This window comes from Podarcis raffonei, chromosome 5, assembly GCF_027172205.1.
Source record: "Podarcis raffonei isolate rPodRaf1 chromosome 5, rPodRaf1.pri, whole genome shotgun sequence".
NCBI lineage: Eukaryota > Metazoa > Chordata > Lepidosauria > Squamata > Lacertidae > Podarcis > Podarcis raffonei.
The window spans coordinates 86,330,910-86,353,324 of NC_070606.1; the positions used below are offsets into that span (position 1 = coordinate 86,330,910).

At 42.5% G+C, this 22,415-nt stretch overlaps 2 protein-coding genes across 13 annotated transcripts in view; one reads left to right on the forward strand and one right to left on the reverse strand.

Moving 5' to 3' along the window:
* Window positions 1–6,962, forward strand: part of LRRIQ4 (leucine rich repeats and IQ motif containing 4) — a 16,694-nt gene extending 9,732 nt beyond the window's left edge. For both annotated transcript variants that reach the window (XM_053390510.1, XM_053390511.1), the window contains 4 exons: window positions 492–665; window positions 2,552–2,690; window positions 4,876–5,072; window positions 6,770–6,962. In XM_053390510.1, the coding sequence (XP_053246485.1) occupies window positions 492–665; window positions 2,552–2,690; window positions 4,876–5,072; window positions 6,770–6,961 (702 nt within the window). In that variant the 3' untranslated portion in view covers window position 6,962. The remainder of the gene's footprint in view (window positions 1–491; window positions 666–2,551; window positions 2,691–4,875; window positions 5,073–6,769) is intronic.
* Window positions 6,963–7,310: 348 nt separating this feature from the next.
* The window catches only part of LRRC31 (leucine rich repeat containing 31), a 39,508-nt gene continuing 24,403 nt past the window's right edge, over window positions 7,311–22,415 (reverse strand). For 7 of the 11 annotated variants that reach the window (XM_053390504.1, XM_053390502.1, XM_053390503.1 and 4 more), the window contains 10 exons: window positions 21,642–21,805; window positions 18,799–19,038; window positions 18,146–18,265; window positions 16,949–17,116; window positions 16,114–16,281; window positions 13,992–14,159; window positions 13,046–13,213; window positions 11,419–11,586; window positions 9,077–9,244; window positions 7,311–7,642 (listed from right to left, as the gene is read on the reverse strand). In XM_053390504.1, the coding sequence (XP_053246479.1) occupies window positions 7,311–7,642; window positions 9,077–9,244; window positions 11,419–11,586; window positions 13,046–13,213; window positions 13,992–14,159; window positions 16,114–16,281; window positions 16,949–17,116; window positions 18,146–18,265; window positions 18,799–19,038; window positions 21,642–21,804 (1,863 nt within the window). In that variant the 5' untranslated portion in view covers window position 21,805. Of the gene's footprint in view, window positions 7,643–9,076; window positions 9,245–11,418; window positions 11,587–13,045; window positions 13,214–13,991; window positions 14,160–16,113; window positions 16,282–16,948; window positions 17,117–18,145; window positions 18,266–18,798; window positions 19,039–19,917; window positions 20,013–21,641; window positions 21,806–22,415 lie in introns of those variants that run through there. The other 4 variants (XM_053390506.1, XM_053390509.1, XM_053390507.1 and 1 more) reach the window with 4 other exon arrangements.

A 22,415-nucleotide genomic window follows, 5' to 3' on the forward strand; every position in this document is an offset into this window, starting at 1 on the left:
CATGTCCCACTTCAGCATACTAATAGTGATCTAAGTTCCCCCACTGCTGGTCCCACTATCAGCAGCCATTCTTATTTATATATTTATCGCTTTATGATTAGCGGTGTACATAAAAATAAATCATGCAGATAATAAAACAATAAGAATTAGGGAAATGTGGGGGAAATCAAGGTTTGGCCAATTGCAATCAAATGACTTGTGGTGGTGGAGAAGCCATCTGGGGAAACACTCATCCCTGCAAAACCAGCCTAGTGGGCATGGAATATACTGACAGTTGGGTGTGTGTGGAGTTTTGCAGGTGGAATCTCAAACAGCAGAACTCCCACTTCTTGTCCTAAAAGGAGTTTGGGGTTTTGTCACAGGAAGATTTGCACCCAGCTTTCTGTACCCTGCTATGGGAGGATAATAACACTCATTTCTTTGACTTGTAGTGGAGTGTTGCAGTTTGAGAAATCTATATATTTATATGTTTCAATAAATTGTGTGTGAAGCTATCTCCAGCAGTGCTCAGGCTGTGTAAGCTGAAATGCCTCAGTCTGACCGGCAACAAGTTCACCTCGTTCCCGGAAGAAATATTTGCAATTGGATCGCTGGAGAAACTGTACATGGGGCAAGACCAGGGAACCAAGCTTACAGTAATACCAGAAGGCATCAGTAAGTTAGAGGTAAGGAAATGATCAAGGTTTGGATCTCAAAAGTAGCCTTCCCTTGTCGCCCAAAGAAACATATATGTATGTGAATACACAGACAACATATAATGTAAAACCTTTTCGAACCAGTGGGCGCATTTGAGATTTCAAGAATGCGCTATGGGAGTGAGTCATAAAATGGTTGCCATGGGATGTGTGATATAACAGAAAAGGGCTGCTGTGGGGGTGTGGCGTAACGCAAAATTGGTTAATGGCACTTCCATAGTGTTATGTATTCAGTGGTCTGTGTTTGCCTGAGCTTGAGTCTGGACTAAGGATTCTGAGTTCCTATGTTCTGGTTCAACACATGATATCCAATCACAGAACATTTCAGGATTTGGGCCTCTGCCATTGGCCCTTAAACTCTGAGTTATGGTTTGCAGCTTGGAAGTTTAGACAGCCAATCATGTTGGAAGTAGGAGTTCCACCTACCCCACATCAGGTTTCTGATCCAGATCAGCACCCAGTCCTACTGTATCTGCAATTTACTTTTTAAAAAGCAATTTGTGCAATTGTTATTGGTGGTATTATGTCTAGATTGGCCCAGAGATGTTAGAAACGGGATATAAAGCATTCCTCCAGGACAGGAGCAGCCAAAGCCTATTTGCTGCCTGAGGCGAAGAACAAAGTGGCACATTCTCCACAAAAACTGACTAGACTGGTAGTTGAGTCTTACTTAAGCACTGATGATGGAGCAGAGTCCCTCACTTCACCCCAGGGCAGCAAGCTAGCTTAGGAGCTGCAGGGTAGACCACATGACATACCTTTGCAACCACTTTCTGCCCCTCAGAATTTGCTGCCTGAGGCAGCTGCCTCACTTTGTCTCGCTGAAGCGAGAAAGATTAGAAAGACTTCCATGCCATGCAGAAACCTGAAATCTAGTACACACATATCTCACAAATAGGGCCGGCTTGGGAAGCTTCGCCATTTGATGCAGCTCACCACTTCCACACCCTGGCTGCCTCCTCCATGGCAGAGGAGCTGAGGGTGGGGCAAACCTGAGGCAGAGGCAACAGAGGAGCCCCTGAGTCGGCAGGGGCACCCATGGTAGCAGAAGAGGTAGCGTGTGCCCATGGCGGAGGCATGGCAGCAGCGAGCCAGGCAGTCCTCACGCTGGGCCTGCCTGTTTGCAAGGTCTTTAAAAATTGGGGCATTGGTACAGCTAGCTGTCAAAATATGGGAGGCAAATTTTTGCCACATAATAGAGGCCAGCACTGCAGAACTTACCAAGTCAAGCCAAAAGCATATTCCTACATTGCAGGCGGTTGGCCTAGATGATTCTCAGGGTCCCTTCTAACTCTATGATTCTATGAAAACATAAGTAGGGGGCTGGGCTGTTGGATTTGAGAGGATTTGTCCAATAGCCGATTTGGATCTATGCTTGAAGAACACAAACTGCATTTTCTAATAGAGATGCTCTGAATACACTAGAATCCATATTTGAAATTCACAGTGATGCTTTAACTACAGTGCCCAGAATTCTTTGAGGGAAAGAAAGTGCTTTGAATGTTCTTTAAAGGTATAGTGTATGCACTGTTCATGGTTGCATGTTTAAATTGTTAGAATAATTGTAAACAGATGTTTAGTATGGTAAATGGCCTTTAAAATCATCACAATAAGTAATAAACCGGTGAGGACCAAAAATTTTAAGCAGTGGGGCCAGCACCTTAAAAGGAACATTTGCTTAATTTTTGATCCTGTTGTGCTTTTGGTGAGACTCTTCAGGAATATCAGAATTTGCTTTATACTGAATCAGACCCATTGGTCCATCTACTAGTTCAGTATTTTCTACAGAGAACACAGGTGAGTCTCTACACAAATATATATTCAAAATGCAAATTATGTGTATTTTCCTCCCCCAGAACCTGAAAGAATTGTACCTTGAGAACAACGATTTGGAGTATCTTCCCTCAAGCATAGGCTCGCTGCATAAGTTGGAAGTACTTGACCTTCACAACAACTATCTCATAGAGCTACCTGATCACATATGCGAACTACAAGGTAAAAGGCTAGATAAAAGCAGGCTCTGCACGAAGGCAGAATTCACAGCCATAGCTTCCTTTGCCAAGGGTACCTCTTGTCAACCCCTTATAATGTCTTTCAAGTCCCATTTTCCTCCAAAGCTAAATTTAAAATACATTCTTGCTTTGCATAATTTGGGCTGCAATTCATACTCATGATCTGCCTTGATGTGGGCGGAGGGTGAAGTTTCAGTGGGGCAGAGACTTCCCTCCGCCAGCCCAAAACAGCTCAGTTGGGGTCACCCCTCCAGTGCACAACTCCCTTTTCCACCTGCCAAAAGTGCGGGCAAGAAGAAGTACCCTTCATAGGATTCCCACTGGTGGTAGGCCTACAGAAAGCCTCAAAAAGGGGTGTTCCAGGGGAGAACTCCACAGCTGTCACTTGACATCAAACCCAATCTGATTCTGATAGCTCCATCAGCTGCAGGCTGGCATAAAACAAGGTTTTGCCTCCCATCAAACACCTTCTCTCCTAGCTGGCATGTGTCTGGGTGGTGAATAGGCTGCCCTGTCACACACCCCTCTTTGCCTGGGGCTAGGATTCCTCTGCTAGACTACTTGTGTAGGACCTATACAGACCACTGAAGCTCCTTGACCACTGGGGTTTTGTTCACCCCTTGCTCCCCTCACCTCTGCATCCTGAAATCCCTCCAGGCATTGCACACACACTTGCTAGCCAGTCTTCTGTACCGTAAGGAGAAAGGTCCATTCCCATGTGGATGGAACACAACCCGTCCCAATGTTGTGTACATGCAGGAAGGGATCTCTGTAGGTCTTTATTGAGCATTCCTTCCGATTTGCTTGGACTGTTTTTATACGTCTTCCAGTTAATCATACATTCATCTCACACTATTCAGCGCATTTCCCTGTCACTAGCCTAATTGTAAAAAAAGGGGATTTGTTGTGCTAGGATTACGTAACACTTTTAAGTGGGTTTGTTGTGCTAGGATGGCACTGGACTTTGTAAAAAGTGGGTTTGTTGTGCCAGGATGACTGAGCACTTTAATCACCTTTAACTGTGCAAACCTCGATTTCCTGGGATGCACCTGGATCCCTCCCAAAAAATACTGACCGTTTGGAGGTGCCCAGAGGGAACACAGACCAGGGTGCTTTCCCCCAAGGCAGGAAGGCCAAACACAGTGACTCCCAGCATCTTTTTCTTCTACAAAAAGCAGGTTCAGTCCAGACTACGATCACAGCACAAGTGGGTTAACCATTTATTATTGAATTTTTCTGCTGGAAATCAGTGCCCCTGCCCCCCAAAAAACCTACTATTTGCCACAACTGGGAATAGGGTGGTGGGCCAAACAGTTGTGTTTGCATTTTTCCAATCAGGGCAAATGACAGCTTTAGGTCAGGAGTGGATTATCAACAAGGAAATTGTTTGGGGGAAAGGATTAACCCTTTCCCCCCATGTTAACTCTTCCAAACTTGGTTGGCGGTTCCTGAACCTGCTTTTGGTAAAATCAAAAGTAATTGGGAGATACAAGCCATAGGAAGCACAGGTCACCATCTTATACCATCAGACCACTGATCCATCTAACTCAGTTTTGTCTGCACTGACTGGCAGTGGTTCTCCTGGATTTTCAGACAAGGGTTTTCCCCCTCCTTATCTGGAGATGCAGAGGATTGAACCTGGGACCTTCTGCATTCAAAGCAGATGCTCTACCACTTAGCTTTGGCCCTTTTGTAGTTTGATCCTGAGCCAACTGTTTCACTTAGCTCTGCTGACTGTGTCTCATTTAATGTGTGGTGTTCATGGGCTCCCATGCTCCTCTGTTTCTGCCCCTCTTCACAGCAGGGATTACCCTCCTATGCAATCTTGGGCACTCCAGATGTTGCTGTAGAACCACCATCATCCCCAAGCATTGGCTTTGTTGGTTAGAGTTGATGGGAGTTGAAGTCCAGCAACACCTGGAGGGAACACAGCTTCCCTAGCTGTCCTCTAAGCTACTTGGTACATAAGGAATCTAGAGTCCTTATTCAATTGAGCCTGTTTTTATTGTCAACCAAAGGAAAAAAGAAAAACTTTGGTAGGTTGGCACTTGTAATATTAATATTAATATTAATAACAATAATAATACTCAAACATTTAGTTTGCAAATAAACATGAAATGGATGTTGCTTATGCATCATATTCACCTTTATCATTCTCTTGTGTTTAGAGTTGCAAAAGCTATTTCTTCATTCCAATCAGTTATTTCAAGTCCCGGAGAATCTGGATAAGCTAGAGAAACTGCAGGTTCTGACACTTGAAGGAAACCCTCTGATGTTCCCAGCGGTGGAAATCTTTAGCCAAGGGTTGCAAGTCACCATGCAGTACTTGCGAGATGAAAGATACGAAAAGGCCTTGACCATAACGGTACAGAGAACACACACAAAAAGCCACATGGGTCTGCAGCACGTTGTAGTGACAATTCAGTGGAACTGTGAGTGGGCCACAGGATTTTAAATAGTGGAAGCAAAGTAGCAGATACCCCCACCGGAAAATATTCCAATTAGGGTGCATTATCTCCTGGTACATTGGTATGACTTGGTATTAGAGGAGTGTGGGGAACGTGCGGCATAACAGAGAAAAGAACAAGGGGGAAAGGAGCAGGTCTGGTCAGGTAGGAGAGTATTTTCCTCCTGACTTTGAGAAGAAGCTGGTGGGACAAGACAGGCAGGCAGTAGCAGAACCTTTGAGAGCTCCAAGTGAACATGGCAGCTTTTGCTAATCTGGTGTTTTGGACAACCTGATGGGAGTTCTAGCCCAAAGCATGGAAGGCACGAGGCTGGCAAACACCACCTACTGGCTCCTACAAACTCTAGGACCACTTTTAAAAGGGCAGCCCCCTGGCATATAAGCCAGCATACCTCCTCCTCTTGATTAATTCCCTCAGGGCTCTGCTGATGGCCCAACATAGTGATGTGTAGGGTCCATGATGTTGAGGAGGACAGTTCTTTGGAGAGGACAAGCACAGCCATTACTGACTCTGGAGAGCTCCTAATTCAGGACTCCTAATGGGGTACTGGGACGCGGGTGGCACTGTGGGTTAAACCACAAAGCCTAGGGCTTGCCGATCAGAAGTTCGGTGGTTTGAATCCCCGCGACGGGGTGAGCTCCCGTTGCTCGGTCCCTGCTCCTGTCAACCTAGCAGTTCGAAAGCACGTCAAAGTGCAAGTAGATAAATAGGTACCGCTCCGGCGGGAAGGTAAATGGTGTTTCCGTGCGCTGCTCTGGTTTGCCAGAAGTGGCTTAGTCTTGCTGGCCACATGACCCGGAAGCTGTCTGCAGACAAACGCCGGCTCCCTCCGCCAATAAAGCGAGATGGGCGCCGCAACCCCAGTGTCGGCCATGACTGGACCTAATGGTCAGGGGTCCCTTTACTTTAATGGGGTACTGTATGAGGGATTAGCAAAAGGGGGAGTGGTGCCAGAAGAATTCCTGCAAGAGATGTTTTTGTCCACATGACTGAGCCTTGGGAGGAAAGCGGGAACACAGCATCCATTTTATGTGCCAACATTTGAAATCTGAAAAACAAATAGCTAGGAATGGACAGCGCAGCCTAGGTCTGTCCCATTTCAGTTTCATTATTTAATCATAGGTCTGTTCACCATGAACTTCTCCCTTGTTCTCTTAGAGGGGCCATGGTGCCCACCTGAGAGGTGCCTGAGCTGAGCTCTGGTGAGCTCCAGCTGAAAAAAAGCCCCATGTCTCTTCCATCCCATATTGTGCATTTTTAAAAAGAATGTATGGAAAGTCCAGTTTAAATTGTATGCCTTATTGTACGTCTTTCTGCTAAAATATATATTTTTTCAATGCATGTCTCCATAACATGCATTTTGGCAGTAAAATACCTATTTCGGTGTGCACTTTTTTTGCACACCAAAACTGCATTGTAAAATCCAGAGAAGCAGAGTTGTTCTCCAACCTGGTAGCAAGTTTGCAGCCATCAAATTGGTCTGTCTGCTGTAAGAACAAAATGAGCTAATTCTTCTCCCATCCCTACAAACAGCTGCTTTTTCTTTTTCTTTTCATTTTAATGCTTATGTGGTTGTTTCTCACTCCCCTCAAAGGTCCAGGCTTGGTGGCGTGGCTTGATGGTGCGCAGAGGGATTGGAGCCTTTGGCGAGATCCTGAAAATGATCAGGAGAGGCAAGAAAGAGAAGAAAGAGAAGAAGAAGGAGAAAGACAAAAAGGGAAAAGACAAAGGAAAAGGAAAAGACAAGGGCAAGGAAAAGGACAAAGGCAAGGGCAAGAAGAAATAACTGCATTCTGTGATACCTCAAAGGGCCAGGGGAATAAATACAAGCAAGAAAAGAAAAGGACTCATAGAAAGTCATTTTCTCAGATCAAGATAGTATTTTCTACTGCTCAAGTCACAAACTCCTCTTAGTGGGGAGTAATGGTCCAGCATGGCAAGTCTTGCATCCTGTGTGGTGAAAAATTACTCACAAGGTGGGGCTGAGTAGGATTTTCACTGAGATCAGGGCTTCGGTTTCTCAATTCTGGCGCTCTTCTCTCTCTACCCCACTGCATTCTGTCAGGTAAGGCTATGGGAACTGCGTGCTGAGCTTCTGGGCCACCAGCTATAGATTGTTACACTGGCACAAGACATCATGCTCCATACCAAACATCAAAGCGAACATTTCGTTCATTGTCCCGATTAAAATGTTCCAGTTGCTTTTGCTGAACTTCGGAAAGAACCCAGCCTTGCAGCCCGAGCTCCGTGAACTGGGGCAGCTTCAGCAGTGCTGCCAAAAGTTTGCCCAACCATTGGCCACAGTTGCCACGTGACGACGGGCGACGGCTGACATCCAGTTCAGAAAGCTGCTCAAGGCCAACTATGTCTTGATAGAACATTGTCCATCCTTGGTCAGAGATCTGGTTGTTATAACTAAGGTCCAGTTCTTGTAGTTGAGCCAGATGCCCAGCTTGGATGACCAGGCCTGAAAGAAGCAACCAGTTCATCATTGTAGGTAACATTGGTTTTCAAAGTATACTGTACATGCTTTCAAGTGGTGAAGGGACTTCTGTATCATAAAAAAAAGTGGTACTTTGGAAGGAGAAAAATCATAGAGAAAAATGAGATTAGGGTGTTCATGCATTACATTGGATGAGTGTAAAGCCTGTGTACCTGTGTTCACCAAAGGTAAGTTGTACACTCATACAGTGGTACCTCAGGTTAAGTACTTAATTTGTTCCGGAGGTCCGTACTTAACCTGAAACTGTTCTTAACCTGAAGCACCACTTTAGCTAATGGGGCCTCCTGCTGCGCCACCGGAGCATGATCTCTGTTCTCATCCTGAAGCAAAGTTCTTAACCTGAAGCACTATTTCTGTGTTAGCGGAGTCTGTAACCTGAAGCGTATGTAACCTGAAGCATATGTAACCCGAGGTACCACTGTACTTATTCACATGAAATGTTCAACCGGTGTAGAGTCTGTGTACGTATGTACACAGTAACAGCAGAACAAATTAACAAGTGTACACATTATCACATAAACATTTGTACATGCATAGACAGCTTGTATATATGTTCAGTGCATTGTGTGGACAAGCCAGAGGGTCCTGAGGTTGACAGCACGAGAACTGGCTTTTCTGCAGTGGCTCCCAGCTTGTGAAATGCTCTCCCCAGGGATGCTTGCCCAGCCTGGCGCCATTGTTATACAGTGGTACCTTGGTTCTCGAACTTCATCAGTTTCAGGAGTCCGTTCGACTCCTGAAACCGTTCGAAAACCAAGGCGCGGCTTCCGATTGGCTGCAGGAGCTTCCTGCACTCAAGCAGAAGCCGCGTTGGAAGTTCGGCTTCTGAAAAACGTTTGCAAACTGGAACACTTACTTTGCAGCATTTGGGAGCTGATTTGTTCGCGAGCCAAGCTGTTTGAGTGCCAAGTTATGACTGTATATCTTTAGGTGCCAGGCAAAAACTTGCCTCTGTAACTATCTCTGGCCTTTTAGAAGTAGGTGGGATGTTTTTAATGTATTTCTTCCACCACTTGGTTTTAATGTATGTACCTATGTGGGGTTGTTTGGTTGTAAGTTGCTTTGGGTTGCCTTGGGCAAGATAGAGAGACTTAAAAATTTAATAAATAATAAATAATCCTATAGTGAGCATCACCTGGCATTATTTGCTCTGCATAAACATTGGTAAAATACATTTATTTCATATCTCCCACCTTGGTCCATGATCAATAGTCCACTGAGTTGAGTCCACTATAAAGCAAATAGGCATGGTGAAATATCCCATTTGAAAATATACTACTGGCCAGATTTCCTTCCATTTGTGGAAAAGTCTCTCATGTCCAATGAACAAATCAGCTCTGACATGTGGTCTGAAAACAAGGAGTACTAAGGAGAAGGGAAATACAATTTTATACCAACCAAGGCCACCCAGGTCCTCATCCACCAAGCTGCAGCTGCTTAGTCTTAACACTTTGATCTCAGCTCCAAGGTTTAGCGCTTTCAAAATCAGCTTTAGGTTCCCGCCAACGCATTTATTCCAAGAAAGGTCTAATATCTCCAGTTCAGGAAGGTGAAGGGCAGCATCAGCTGAAAAGATTAGCAACAACATCTTGTGCTTACTGAAATAAATAGGCCTGGTCCAATGCCATTCAACCCTCTGCACCCAGCTGCGTATCTTCGAAATAGATCAGACCGTATACAACATTCTCTCCCCCCTTCTCCCAACATTCTATCACACTTCAGTGCTACCAAGAAACAAAACCCAGAATGGGTCTGTGAAGTTCAAGTGACTTGAGTCTCAGCAGCTAGGAGTTTGACTCCTTTCCCCCTGGAATCATTGAGTGCAATTCTCCCATGCATATAAATGGTTGTCATTTATTCCAGTGGAAAAGTAGAGTGCTGTACTGGGGCACATGGTTGTGGTTAAAGCAAATCTATGTGACTGAGCTTTTCCTGAAAGAAGTCATGCAGGAAGGGTGCCAAGAGGAGCTGCACAATGTACTTCCAAGCATTCTCTGTTCACAACCAGGAGGCCTACCTGCAAAAGTTCATCTGAAATTAATGGGAGCTGAGCAGCAAGACAACTGCTTATGCAGCAAACCTCCCTGGCGATTTGGGCTCTATATTGGCAATCAGAAATATGCTTTTCCTATACTTTTCTAAGAGGGACCTCCCCTAAACCATGTTCAAACATCGAGAAAAAACACATGGGATACAATCCATCCAATGTTGAGTACATTCAACCTCCAATTACTTTCAGTGAGGGATGTGCATATATATGTGTGCGCATGGAACTGTCCCACTGTGCCTTCAATGAGAGTTATCCTCAAGGAAGAGTACACAGGGTTTTGGCCACAAGTGTGCTAAAATCTCTCTGACAGAAACAACTGCATATATTTTTTTCTTGAAATTAAGATTTCTACAGACATATGGAAGCGTCTACAATGCGGAGGTCCCAGCAGGGGTTACAAAAATTTAAAATTCAGAATTCAGAACAGTTAAATCAGATTACAGTCAAAAGAATAGGGAGGGTCTTGAAAACACACATCTCAGGTGTCAAAGGCCAGCGTAAAGACTGCATCTGTATTAGCAGTCTCCATCCAGCTGCAGGTTGTCACACAGACCAAGGGATTTTCTCTTTGTTGCATCAAACATAAAAGGGTGCAGAGAAAATATCCCAGTTTGCATGACAAGCTTCTCTGCAGATAGCTGCCAAGGGTGCAGTTTCAAGTGACCACCATATGAAATGGACATAATCCACAGGAAGTTACGTGTGCATGTGTTAACTGCATCACAGATAAGCATTACCTATGTGCATAATATTCCACTGATGATAATGGGACTTGGATGTGCCTAATTTTCACTCTGTGTTGCTCCTTTTCCACAGTACAGATATTTGGATAAGAGAACAACTTTATTATAGCTTTGTTATAGGATGATCAAACAGAACCAGCCTTGTAGGCAAAACAAAGATAGGAACAAGCCTACAGTGTTTCTGACAATGGAGCAATGTTTTTGTTAATTTGGGAATCAATAAACGATGCGATTATGTCTTAAGAAAGAGCTCATATTGCTTTAGAGGACACAGTTAAATGAAGAAAAAGAAAAGAAGTTGCCAACTTCTATAATTAACTGTCAGCAGGACTTGAGATCACAAAAAATATAGCTCTTGATGTCTGGATACTAGAAGAAAGGGGTTGAAAGAGATTCTTTGGACAGTGGCAAAGCATGATGCTGCTCTTGGTTTGTAGTGTTTTACGTTTTTCAAAGCTTTCATTGTGCTTTTGATTTAGTACTCTGAGCTGCCACTAGAAACCTATTTGAAGAGTTGGATATAATTTCTTGAGTGAATGTATGAATAATGAATAAACAAAAAAATAGCAAAGCCATCTGGGAAAGAGAGAATGAGAATGAGGGAATGAGAATACTACAATTAAGTATTATCTTATACTGCTCTATGTCTAGCAAAAGATCTTTAATGGAAGGTGGTTATTTCAGTACTGAGAAGCCCTTCAATGAAATGTATTCTCTGCATAGAAATTGAACTTCTGTTCCCCTTTCCGTACATTTGATTATATCAGACCTAATGAAAGTAGATGGCTCTGTAATGCACCTCCTGATAAATATTCCCAGGAATGTTTATTCAAATTACTGTCTGTTTCCATTTGACATTCATGCCCAATTGATATACTAGCCCTGTGGATTAGTAAGATGGAGACATAGATAAGGAAAGCTAGAATCATTTTAAGGCATATTCTTACCTAAAGATGCAAATGAATCATGCTTTAAAGAACAATTGCTGAGAAACACCGATTTCAGTTTTGGTAAAAAACGGAGTCTGCTAAGAAGGTGGTCGGAAGACTTCCCAATACTTTTATTTAATGATAAATCCAGGTCCTGAAGACTCGACAAAAGGGGGATTACATGGGCTGCAAAAAGATCAAAGGATAGTACAGCTGCAACATAGTAAACATCAACTCCACAATCAACCTAAAGGAGCTGAAAATATTCAAGTATGTCCCTTCCTTCCGCTCATCTCTATCACTCCCTTTTCTTGGATATTAATATACTACGTTATTTGAAAACTGAAAAATGATCAAATTTCATCAAATCCAGTCATGCCACTAAATTAAATAAACCTTAGCCAATAAACTGTCAGTTTTAGTATATTAACCAATTGATTGATTAAATCTGCATAAATTTGAATATGAATATACTTTTGAATCAAAAAGAATTTTGCTGCTGTTTTCAGATCATGCAGCCACATGTTGCAGCAGCCACAAGCTTAGAACAGGCACTGCTTCTTCACAGGTGCCACTTGCTGCCTCCGTATTTTAGAAGTACTATTTACATTTCGTTGGATGATGAACTTCATCAGACTGTGCCAACAGCTTTGTAGCAAAACAGTCCCACCAAGAAGCAAGAAGTGGATATCGTAATGTTTGGGTGAACTCTGAAGTTTGCAGAAGTGTTTGTGTGTATATCTATATATACACACGCGCGAGTGGCCAACCCTGTTCCCACCACCAAACATACACTTAGGCCCCATCGGCATTATACATTTAAGGCAGCATCATACCACTTTAAACAGTCACAGCTTCCCCCAAACTCTCCTTAGGGAACTTAGAGAATTGTGGCCTCCTGGTTTGTACACAAAACAGAAATCCTGACACTAATTAAGCCATGTTGATGGAAACAGCATTGTGGAACGCAGTGGGGAAGCACTGTGGAACGCACCAAAAAAGCCAATGTCAGTGTGATCCAAGGTGGCAATGTGAACACACCCAAGTGCAAATGTGACTTGAAATGCAGCGGGGAAGGGGAAGACTAAGTTGTACCTAGGCATAGCAGCAAGTTAGAAAATAGGTTGGAGAACCCGGGGAGCTGGTGCCTGACAATACTGGGCTGGGCTGCTTATATTGCCTATTATAATACCTATTATTTTGCCAAGTAGTAGCCTTCCAGATATTGTGGGACTTCAGCTGCCATCACTCCCATGTAGCATTGCCAACAGTCAGGGACAATGTGAGTTGTTAACCAACATCAGCCCGAGGCCACCTTGTTGGCTAAACTTGCTGTAACTTTAATCAAAGACATTGCTGGTTTGGTCATGTCCACAGAATGGATCCCCAAGGGTGTGCTCCTTATGTGGTCCTCTAGATATTGTTGGACTCCAGCTCACATCAGCGCATGCAAACATAGCTAATGAACATTCTGATATTATGGGATTTGTAGTCCAGCAACATCTGGAGGGCCAGAGATATTTCTGAGCTAGTGGGAGAGATGATTGATTGATTGATTGAAGATAAGATAATCTTCCAATTAAATATTCCACATAATGATTTTGCAAAAACGATTCTACGATTAAATGATTTTGCAATATCTTACTTAAAACAGTCATGTCCTCTTCTGTAATACAACACTGATGAAGATTCAGGACTTCTAGGTTCCTTAGCTCGGCCAAATGAGCTGCTAAGTACTTGAAACCTCCTCCAATCTCTTTATTACATGACAGATCTAATTCTCTTAGTTCCAGCAGGTGCTGCAAGGCACTAGCTGAAATAAAATAGGCACAGGAAGACAACTTGTCAATAATCAATTTGCCATCAAGGAAATCTGTTGTTAGCCTCCTTTAGTCCTTTTGCACATTCCTTCTCTTCATTGGCAGAGGCTGGCAAAAAAAAAATCAAATCAAATGATGTTGAAATTTGGCAATTTGAAAATTCAAATTTGATATTTTTAATTTCAAATGTTTTCAAATTACACTTATAATACTGCCCAAAATCTGATTGATAAGTAGACCTGAAGCACATTTGGGAAAATATTTTTTAGCATTTTTGCCCTAATTTGGATTTCTGGGTGTGTATACATTTCTAATTCACATTTAATTCAAAATTTCCAGTTACAGATGTTGACAAATGCATACGCATAATATATTTAAAGCACTTTCAAAGAATTCTGAGTACTGTAGTTTGTTAAGCGTTGCAGTGAATTGTAGCTCTGTGAGGGGCAAACTCTTTGAGGGCGGAAATGTTCCTCAAGTACTTTAAAGGTCTACTGTGAACACAGCTTCAGTTTCCCATCTGCAATAGAGGTATAATCATAGAACCTCTGAGTTGGAAGGGACTCAAGGGTTATCTAGTCTAACCCCTTGCAATGCAGAATAATATTCATGTACCTTACAGGGTTGCTGTAAGGATTGCAAGAAGATAATGCATCTGAACAGCCAGAAATGTGCACATGCTAAGTATCATTATTAAAAGTCCCAGCTACCAAATCATCACCTGCACTTCACCCCCAAAGACACAGTCTTGACAGATGCCAACCAACTTACCTAAACACTTGAATCCATCTAGTTTTAACCCACACCTGTTCAGATTAAGTACTTTCAGTCCTGAGACATGCTGTAATTCCTGGGCAACACTCTCCAGGCTATATCCTATCTTTTTGTTAATTGACAGATCCAGTACTTCAAGGCTGTGGATTTTGTAGAGATGCTGAGCTGAAAAGAAGCCAAGGGATGAACTGGTCACAACATATTCAGAGCAGATAATGGAAGAGTAATGTAATAAATTTAAAAAAGGTTTATTATTAGGAAATCAGGGCACTTGGAATTTAAAACAAAACAAGAAGGTAGTTCCAATCGAAAAAGGAAATATTATTTGCCTCATGATAAATAAATGGGCAATAATTTCATTTATCCAGTTTCTAAATATTCTTTTTAAGGTCATGTCCAAGATGTAGTTGTTATCTGGATGTTGTCTGGACTCCCCAGAATAACCACATAACCTTTATGTATGCATCTCTCTTAATGGGAGGTGGGCAGAGGGAGGGAGGGAGGAAGAGATACTACACATATCTCATTTTAAAATTTAACCCCTTTAGGATTTGAAAAAGGTTATCCTTCTGTAACAAACATGAACCAGTCAATACCTCACACATCTTGAGAGACTGCCCATGCTTCTCAAAAGCCAATCAGACAGCATATGCCAATTATGAAGTTTCCTTCCTCATGCTAATGAATGTTAATTTGCCTTAAAGGTAAAGGTAAAGGACCCCTGACAGCTAAGTCCAGTCACGAACGACTCTGGGGTTGCAGTGCTCATTTCGCTTTACTGGCCAAGGTAGCCAGCATTTGTCCACAGACAGTTTTTCCAGGTAATGTGGCCAGCATTACTAAGCCGCTTCTGTCGAAACCAGAGCTGCGCACGGAAACGCCGTTTACCTTCCCACCAGAGCAGTACCTATTTATCTACTTGCACTTTGACATGATTTCGAACTGCTAGGTTGGCAGGAGCTGGGACCAAACAACAAATGTTGAACCAGTAAGGGAAAAAATTTCAAGTGTTGATTTGATCAAACTAACTATATCTTTTGATACACCTCCCTAGCAATTTGTCGTTCATATCGTGCTATTCATTTTCATGACATTAAAATGTTTTAAATTGCTTTTAACAGGTTCTTATTTAAAATATTAATATTTCTTGCAAAGTGCTTCGAGGTTTTACACCATACTACAATCAAGCGGTATGTAGATTTTATCAAATAAATAAACAATGCTTTCATCTCAATCACTAGGTGTAAGAAACCAATGAAATAAGGTGTTGCCAGTTCCTATGTTATGCATGACTATACTATAGTCAGTGCTCTTTTTTTTCCTGGGAAAATTGGGGCCGATACCCACCATGAAGTTGTTATAGTAAGAACCACACTTTTTAACAACAACAAAAAGAGGTGCCAGTACTGCATATCCTTGAGTATCCCCTGGAAAAAAAGCACTGACTATAGTTACTTGCTGAAAGCCACAGTAAGTTAAAGGGCTGAGCTGAAATGTGAATCTGTACCTCCACTATTTGAAAACCATGATCATATGGGAAAATATGGGCAGGCACAATACAAACCATATTTGAAGCCTCCTAACTCATAAATCAGGGATGCAGGTGGCGCTGTGGGTTAAACCACAGAGCCTAGGACTTGCCGATCAGAAGGTTGGCAGTTCGAATCCCTGTGATGGGGTGAGCTCCCGTTGCTCGGTCCCTGCTCCTGACAACCTAGCAGTTCAAAAGCAGTTCAAAAGTGCAAGTAGATAAATAGGTACCGCTCCGGGGGGAAGGTAAACGGCGTTTCCGTGCGCTGCTCTGGTTCGCCAGAAGCGGCTTAGTCATGCTGACCACATGACCCGGGAGCTGTACGCCGGCTCCCTTGGCCAATAAAGTGAGATGAGCGCCGCAACCCCAGAGTCGGCCACGACTGGACCTAATGGTTAGGGGTCCCTTTACCTTTAACTCATAAATCACAGGGCGCAACCTGACAGTTTTCACACAAATTCTTTAACGCATTCAAGTGCAGCAGGTTTAAAATCTTGATTCCATACGAAGTGGTATTTGGTTTGATATCTAACTAAAATGCTAAAACAGTATTCAAAGCTGCTACATCACTATGTCATGGGCTCTTACCTAGTGATTCACCATCTTCAGAAGTTAGACTGCAATCCATCACTTTTAGTGTTTTGAGTTTATTGTCTTTGGGGATTTTTTGGATTAGAAGTAAAAGCTTCCCACCAATGTTGGTATTCCATGATAAATCTAGTGTTTCAAGGTGAGGAATTACTTCAAGCGCTTCCCCTGTAAATAAGCATTTGATACTACCGGTATTTTATACATTGATTTGAAGAAGCAGAAGACAATAAATGATCGCATCATACTTTTTCACTATTTAAACTTTGGTTTAAGAACATGCAAGAATGTAATAATTTCAGGAACATACATACACAGGTCTGTGTCCCCGTTTACAGCCCTACTTCAGCAAGCTCATATTTGCATAGTCTGGATGCAGCCTTAGGCCTTATCCACATTTACCTTTCCTCTGCTCCTTCCAGGCACAGTCTGCACGTTAAAGCTCTTTAAAGCTCTGCACTTTAAAGTGTTTGAGTGCTCCCCCTTTTTGCTCAAGAGCTTTCCCCACAAAAACCTGCACTTTTAACACTCAGTAGGAACAAGCGTCAATCCACAGTTAACCAGAACTGACACTTACTCCAACTGAGGGCTGAAGAGGGGTTTTGTTGGGAAAACTCCAGGGCAAAAAAAATCAACACACCTGGGCACAGTGCTTTAAGCGTGGACCTGTGCCTGGAAAGAGTGGGGCAAAAGGCAAGTGTGGACAAGCCCTGTGTCTGAAATGGAATTGCAGGACTAGGTCCCCCCAATCCAGATTAGAATTTACCTAGATCTCTAATGAAATAACCCACTGTAATAACCTCTCGGAGTAAGTTATGCAATTACTGGATGATACCTAAAAACGAAAGATCCATGGCTGTGAGTCTGCAGTTCTTCAGTCGGAGGACTTTCAGCTCTTGCAGACATTTGAACGGAAGGGTAAGAGACTTTAATGTCCCTCCTATTAAATCATTCCAGGAAAGATCAATCTCTTCCAGGCCTGGCAGCAAATATATTATGGCAACTAGGGGAGAAAGCAGAGTGAGAGATAAACCACTGCTGATATACGTGAAGGCGGCATGACTGAACTGTGTGCGCACATTAAGGTTTATTGAAGCAGATACGGAAAGCTGCAAGGTACTATTGGTACTACAAGTAACTCTGTGTAGCTCTGCTCCTACATCTGCAAAGAAGGGGGTGGGGGTTGATATTTTAAGACTAAGATGGCTCCAATCCATTCATCTCCTCCATGCGCCTGGGAAGTCAGGTGGCAGCAGAGAGGTGACCAAAGAAGAGAACCTCTGGCCTGCAGAGGAGGAGGAGGAGTTTTGGATTTGATATCCCGTTTTATCACTACCCGAAGAAGTCTCAAAGCGGCTAACATTCCTTTCCTTTCCTCCCCCACAACAAACACTCTGTGAGGTGAGTGGGGCTGAGAGACTTCAAAGAAGTTTGACTAGCCCAAGGTCACCCAGCAGCTGCATGTGGAGGAGTGGAGACGTGAACCCAGTTCCCCAGATTATGAGTCTACTGCTCTTAACCACTACACCACACTGGCAGACCAAACTTCAACCACCAGCCCTCCTCATTTGGTCCGTGAGGTCAACTGAGGCAAGTCGCACCCATCCAGCTTAACTCTTATATAATGCCATGTGGGGGGGGGCAGATATGGCCAGGACTTGGCTGAAAGAGGCTTTGCAGGGGCTACCAACTTATGTAATTGTTTAGATATTTTGATTATATTAAGGGACTATATTTTTAAATAAGTAAATAAACACCCATAGCTGTTGCCAACAGATTGTGATTATGCCAGGGGGCCATCTCCATGCACTGTGCACTGAGCTCACAAAATCCTTTTGGCACACCACAGTAAATCCCTGACTGCTGAAGCTTGCTTTCCCTTTTGCCAGTGAGCCTAAATTTTCATCTATGCATACAAATGATCACATGTAGATTTTATGTAAATTTGTGCCTTAGGCCTGTGCGCTCAAGTATTTAACACCTCTGAAGCCATTACTAGGGTGAAAAAATACGTATCAAAATGTATACTCACCCAGCTCCATTATATCTGTTGTACTTAATGCACAATTATTTAAGTCCAAAACCTTGCTAGAGGCCTGTTTGCCCAATTTCCCCAGGAAATTCTGGACTCTTTGCGGACACAGCATTGAGTCTGTGGAACCAAGACAATGGAAATGCAGTGACCTGAATGGTTTTCAACAATCCCAACATTTGCTGAAAACCAACCAAACCATGCTTCTGATCATGCAGGAGACTCTCTCCCGGCAGATCATGAACATATTTCTCGTAATCATCGTTAACATGCAAAATGCCTTCACAGCTGCTGCACAGCAGTTCTACATCTTCACCTGATGACTCCAAAATCTTGTTCTGGTCAGTTACTGCCGGTTCACACTCTATTAGTATATATGTGAAATGACTTTTTGCCCCAATGTGCACCACTGTACACTTGCTTACATGGAGTTGCATTTGTCCATTGACTGCCCATTCACCCAGTTTGGAGTTCCTCACAATCCTGTTTGCAAAACATTGGGACAACATGGTGGGTGAAAATGCTACATCTGTCTTCACTCACAGATGTTTCAATGTTAAATCTATCTTCACTCACAGAGAGCTACTCTTGGAGCACAGGACCCCTGGGCAGACAGTCCCTGTTCTTCAAGTGCTCTTTCTTATCACTATTACCTGGTGCAGGGAAAATCTGCTCCACCATTTGAGTTTCTAAGCAGGAATCATTCATTTTGTGTCCTCTGCTTTCTTTTCCACTTTCCTCTTTGGATTCTTCATGGTCTGAGCCCTGGTACTGTTCACATCCCCCTTTCTCTGCAGAGGGTTTTTTCTTCTGGATCTGACTTCTAAAGAAGTTGAATGGGGATCTCTGAAAAAAGCCATCTGCAGCCTTTTCTGTGCTTGTCCACTTTGCGCCTTTCCGAGGAGAGAGAGAAAGAGAGGCAGAAATTGTGTTTCGGATAGCACTTGCTCTTGAGCCTGCCTTAAAAACAAGGCAAAGAAGGCCATGCACTGTGTACTATGTACGCCCACACAATTTCATCGTAAGAGAAAGTTCAGAATGTATTGCAACTCCTGCCACGGTATGTACATAGTTATTACTTCCTAGCCATCTCTTCTTATTTTTCTGTATTTCTACACTGTCCAATCATCAAGGTCCTCTGGGCCATTCACAAACAAAAATACATTTAATCACAACAAAACATTCATGGAAACCATATCAATATAACCAAAATAAAAGCACGGGCACCAAGGACAGGGAGAAATTCAGTTTGTATTTAAAGGCAAACTTACCTTTAAGTTTGGGAATTTTTTACTTTGTGGGGTGTGTGATACTGTGCTTTGAAGCCTGGGTTGTTGGGACTTCAAATTGCAATGCAGGGTTGATTGAAAGCCCTGTTGCAAACAGCCCCAAACTGCTCTTTAAGGCTCTGAAAACCAGCTGAAGGGTGGTGGGAGCACACCTTGTTCTGGCAAAGGAACACTCAAGAGCTCACTTTAAGCTCCTGATTCTTCCTTTGCAATACCCACAGCAAACCTGAAATCACATATGGCATCAGGTGTGAGGGAGGTGGGCATGGTTTGGAGACCAAATCTGGCATAAAAGCCAAAGGTTCCCCACCCCATCATACAATATTTATGCTTGCTAACTAATGAGCATTTTGATCTGTTGGTTGCACCTGTTTTTAAGCATTGCTCCCTGAGTTCTTGGGACAGAGCATACTAAAGCTTGAAATACATAAAACAGAATAAGCATTGCCAGAGGTTTTTAAGAGATACAGTAAAACAACCTACCTTCAGCTTCCATTTTTTTTAATTGAAAGGTTGTTTTACCTTTCGAAGTATTTTCATGGCTTATGAAACAAATCAGCTTTGATGCTGATGATCCTCTTGATTCAGTTCCAGTTGCTTTATTGCTTGTCTTCAGACACTTTCTGTTCTTATATTAGCTTTCTCATGCAAAATTCTTGCTTTGGTGCAATGGTGAAGCAGGGACAGATGCTCTTCAGAAGAACTGTGCAGAGTTCAAAAGTATTTTCAAGGGTGATGATGGTCCGGTGGAAAGCATTACCGTAACTTTTTCTTTGATGCGTCTTTTCACCGGTTTTGCCCAACTACCTCCTTGAACATTTCATTTGAACAGTCTGGTCAGCATTTTTTGTGCAGTGGGGTAGGATCATTTGAAGAGAAAAGAGGAAGTAGTTGTGTAGACTTTGATACCGGAGCCTCTTACATGTGACGGATTGCTGGCAGCTGGGAAGGCTGAGTCACTTTATAGCTCAAATTACAAGACTACCTGAAGAAAAAAAGGATTGTTGTGTTCCCTTATAAAAGTAACACTGATGGAGTCTGGGAAAAGCCGAGAGATCAAATAGCTAGCATTCTTCTGTGGAGATAAAGCTATGAAGCAATATTATTACAGTGTGTTCATTTCACAAAAATATCTTATACCTATTGTGATTTAGTCTTCACAGTTAGTCCTCATAGTTAGGGTAGGATTCATAATGAAATCTGCCAAGATCTTTTGAAGAAAGTGATCTGCCAGAAAAATGCTCTGTTTCTTCTGGCCACAATACTTCTGCCGTTAATGTAGCACCTTATTTATTTTAAAATTTACAAAGGTCTTCGTCGTTTCTACTATGTTTGCACGGACAAAATTCACTTTAAAAAAATTTTTTTTATTAGGTTTTCACATAACACATCTTAAGAACATCATATGTTACCATTCTTATTCTTCTGTGACTTCCCATATCACTGCAATGACAAAATTCCTATTAAGCAGATCACTATCATTCCATTTTACAGATTCAGAATTGAGGCTGAGAAATTAGTGACTTGTCCAAGGGCCAAGACCCATGGTATCTAAACTCAGTGCTTTTTCAAAGACAAAGGCACAATTCTCGCCCAACTAGTGCTTTAGAAGGCAAAATCTGTTGGAGCATCTGTCCTGCTTTGTACCTTCCCAGACCCTTAGATGTTAATCTGTGGCCCTTCTCTAGGTACCCTCTCTGAGGAAGGTTTGGAGGGTGGTGACAAGGGCCTTTTCAGTTGTAGCTCCCTGCTTATGGAATGCTTTCCCCAGTGAGATCTGCCTGGTGCCAGCATAAACATCCTTTTGGTGCCAGGTATTTACTTATCTCTTCTCCCATGCATTTGAGAGATGATTTGTTGGATGACATTTTTTGTTGCCAAAGCTTTTGCTGTAGTTTTAACAGGTCTGTTCTAGGGATTTTTGTATGGTTTTATTGTAATATATTGGGTACCCCATTCATTTCTTTTTGATTTTTTTTAAATTGTTTTTAAAATGTTTTTAAATCTTTGTAAGCTGCTTGTTTTTAAATCTTTGTAAGCTGCTTAGAAACCTTTTACATAGCAAATGCCTGATAAATTGAATTGATAATAATAGCAATGCAAAAATGTATCTGTCTTTGAATCTAAGAATAAAAAGTAAGAATTACTAGTTGAAGATTCAGGGAAAAATGGGAGTAGCACCTCAGATGAACTCATTGGATACGCACTTTTGCACTGCACACCCATGAGATGAAGTGCCAGAAAGTCAAGGAACACACCAAAGTGTTGGAGAGATTTCAGTGCAGACCAACCAAGAGGTGATGGATCGATGAAGGAGTGTGTACATAGTACACTGGTTGAAAGACGGGTAATGTTGGGTAAATACACCATTCTGCAAATATACAAAGGGTGTGAACACACAGGACAAGAAAAACTTAACTCTGGTGATGTACAGAGTTATGGAATAGCAAAATACTGAAGGCAGTGGGTAGTGCATTTGGTCTTCAGAACCTCAAGGTTGGCTTAGTCTCTTGCAAGAATCTCCAGGAGACCTCCATTTCTTCCAAACAGGCCTGGTTAACAGATGATGTACTTATTTTCTTTATTTTCTGATGCCTCCAGTTTTGTGGCGTACACTGTATCCATTCAGCTGGTATCATCTTCTGCATTTCACATAGAAATGGTGATCACACAACTTTGCTAGTATGTACTAGACGTTAAAATCTCCAGAACTTTACCATTTGAAAGATGAGATGTGCAGCAATACTAAAATGTGCAGCCTTATATGATATCACAGTAATCCAGAAACACAATGGACCATTGGTCCAGCCAGCACAATATTGTCTGCGCTGATTGGCAGTGTCTCCCCAGAGTTTGAGACCAGGAATTTCATTTCCAGTCCTATCTGGAGATGCCAGGGATTGACCTTTTGCTTGCACCTGTTCTGAGCTACGGCTCTTCCTCTTTCACATGTGAAAATGGGTACCTAATCACTGGAAGTG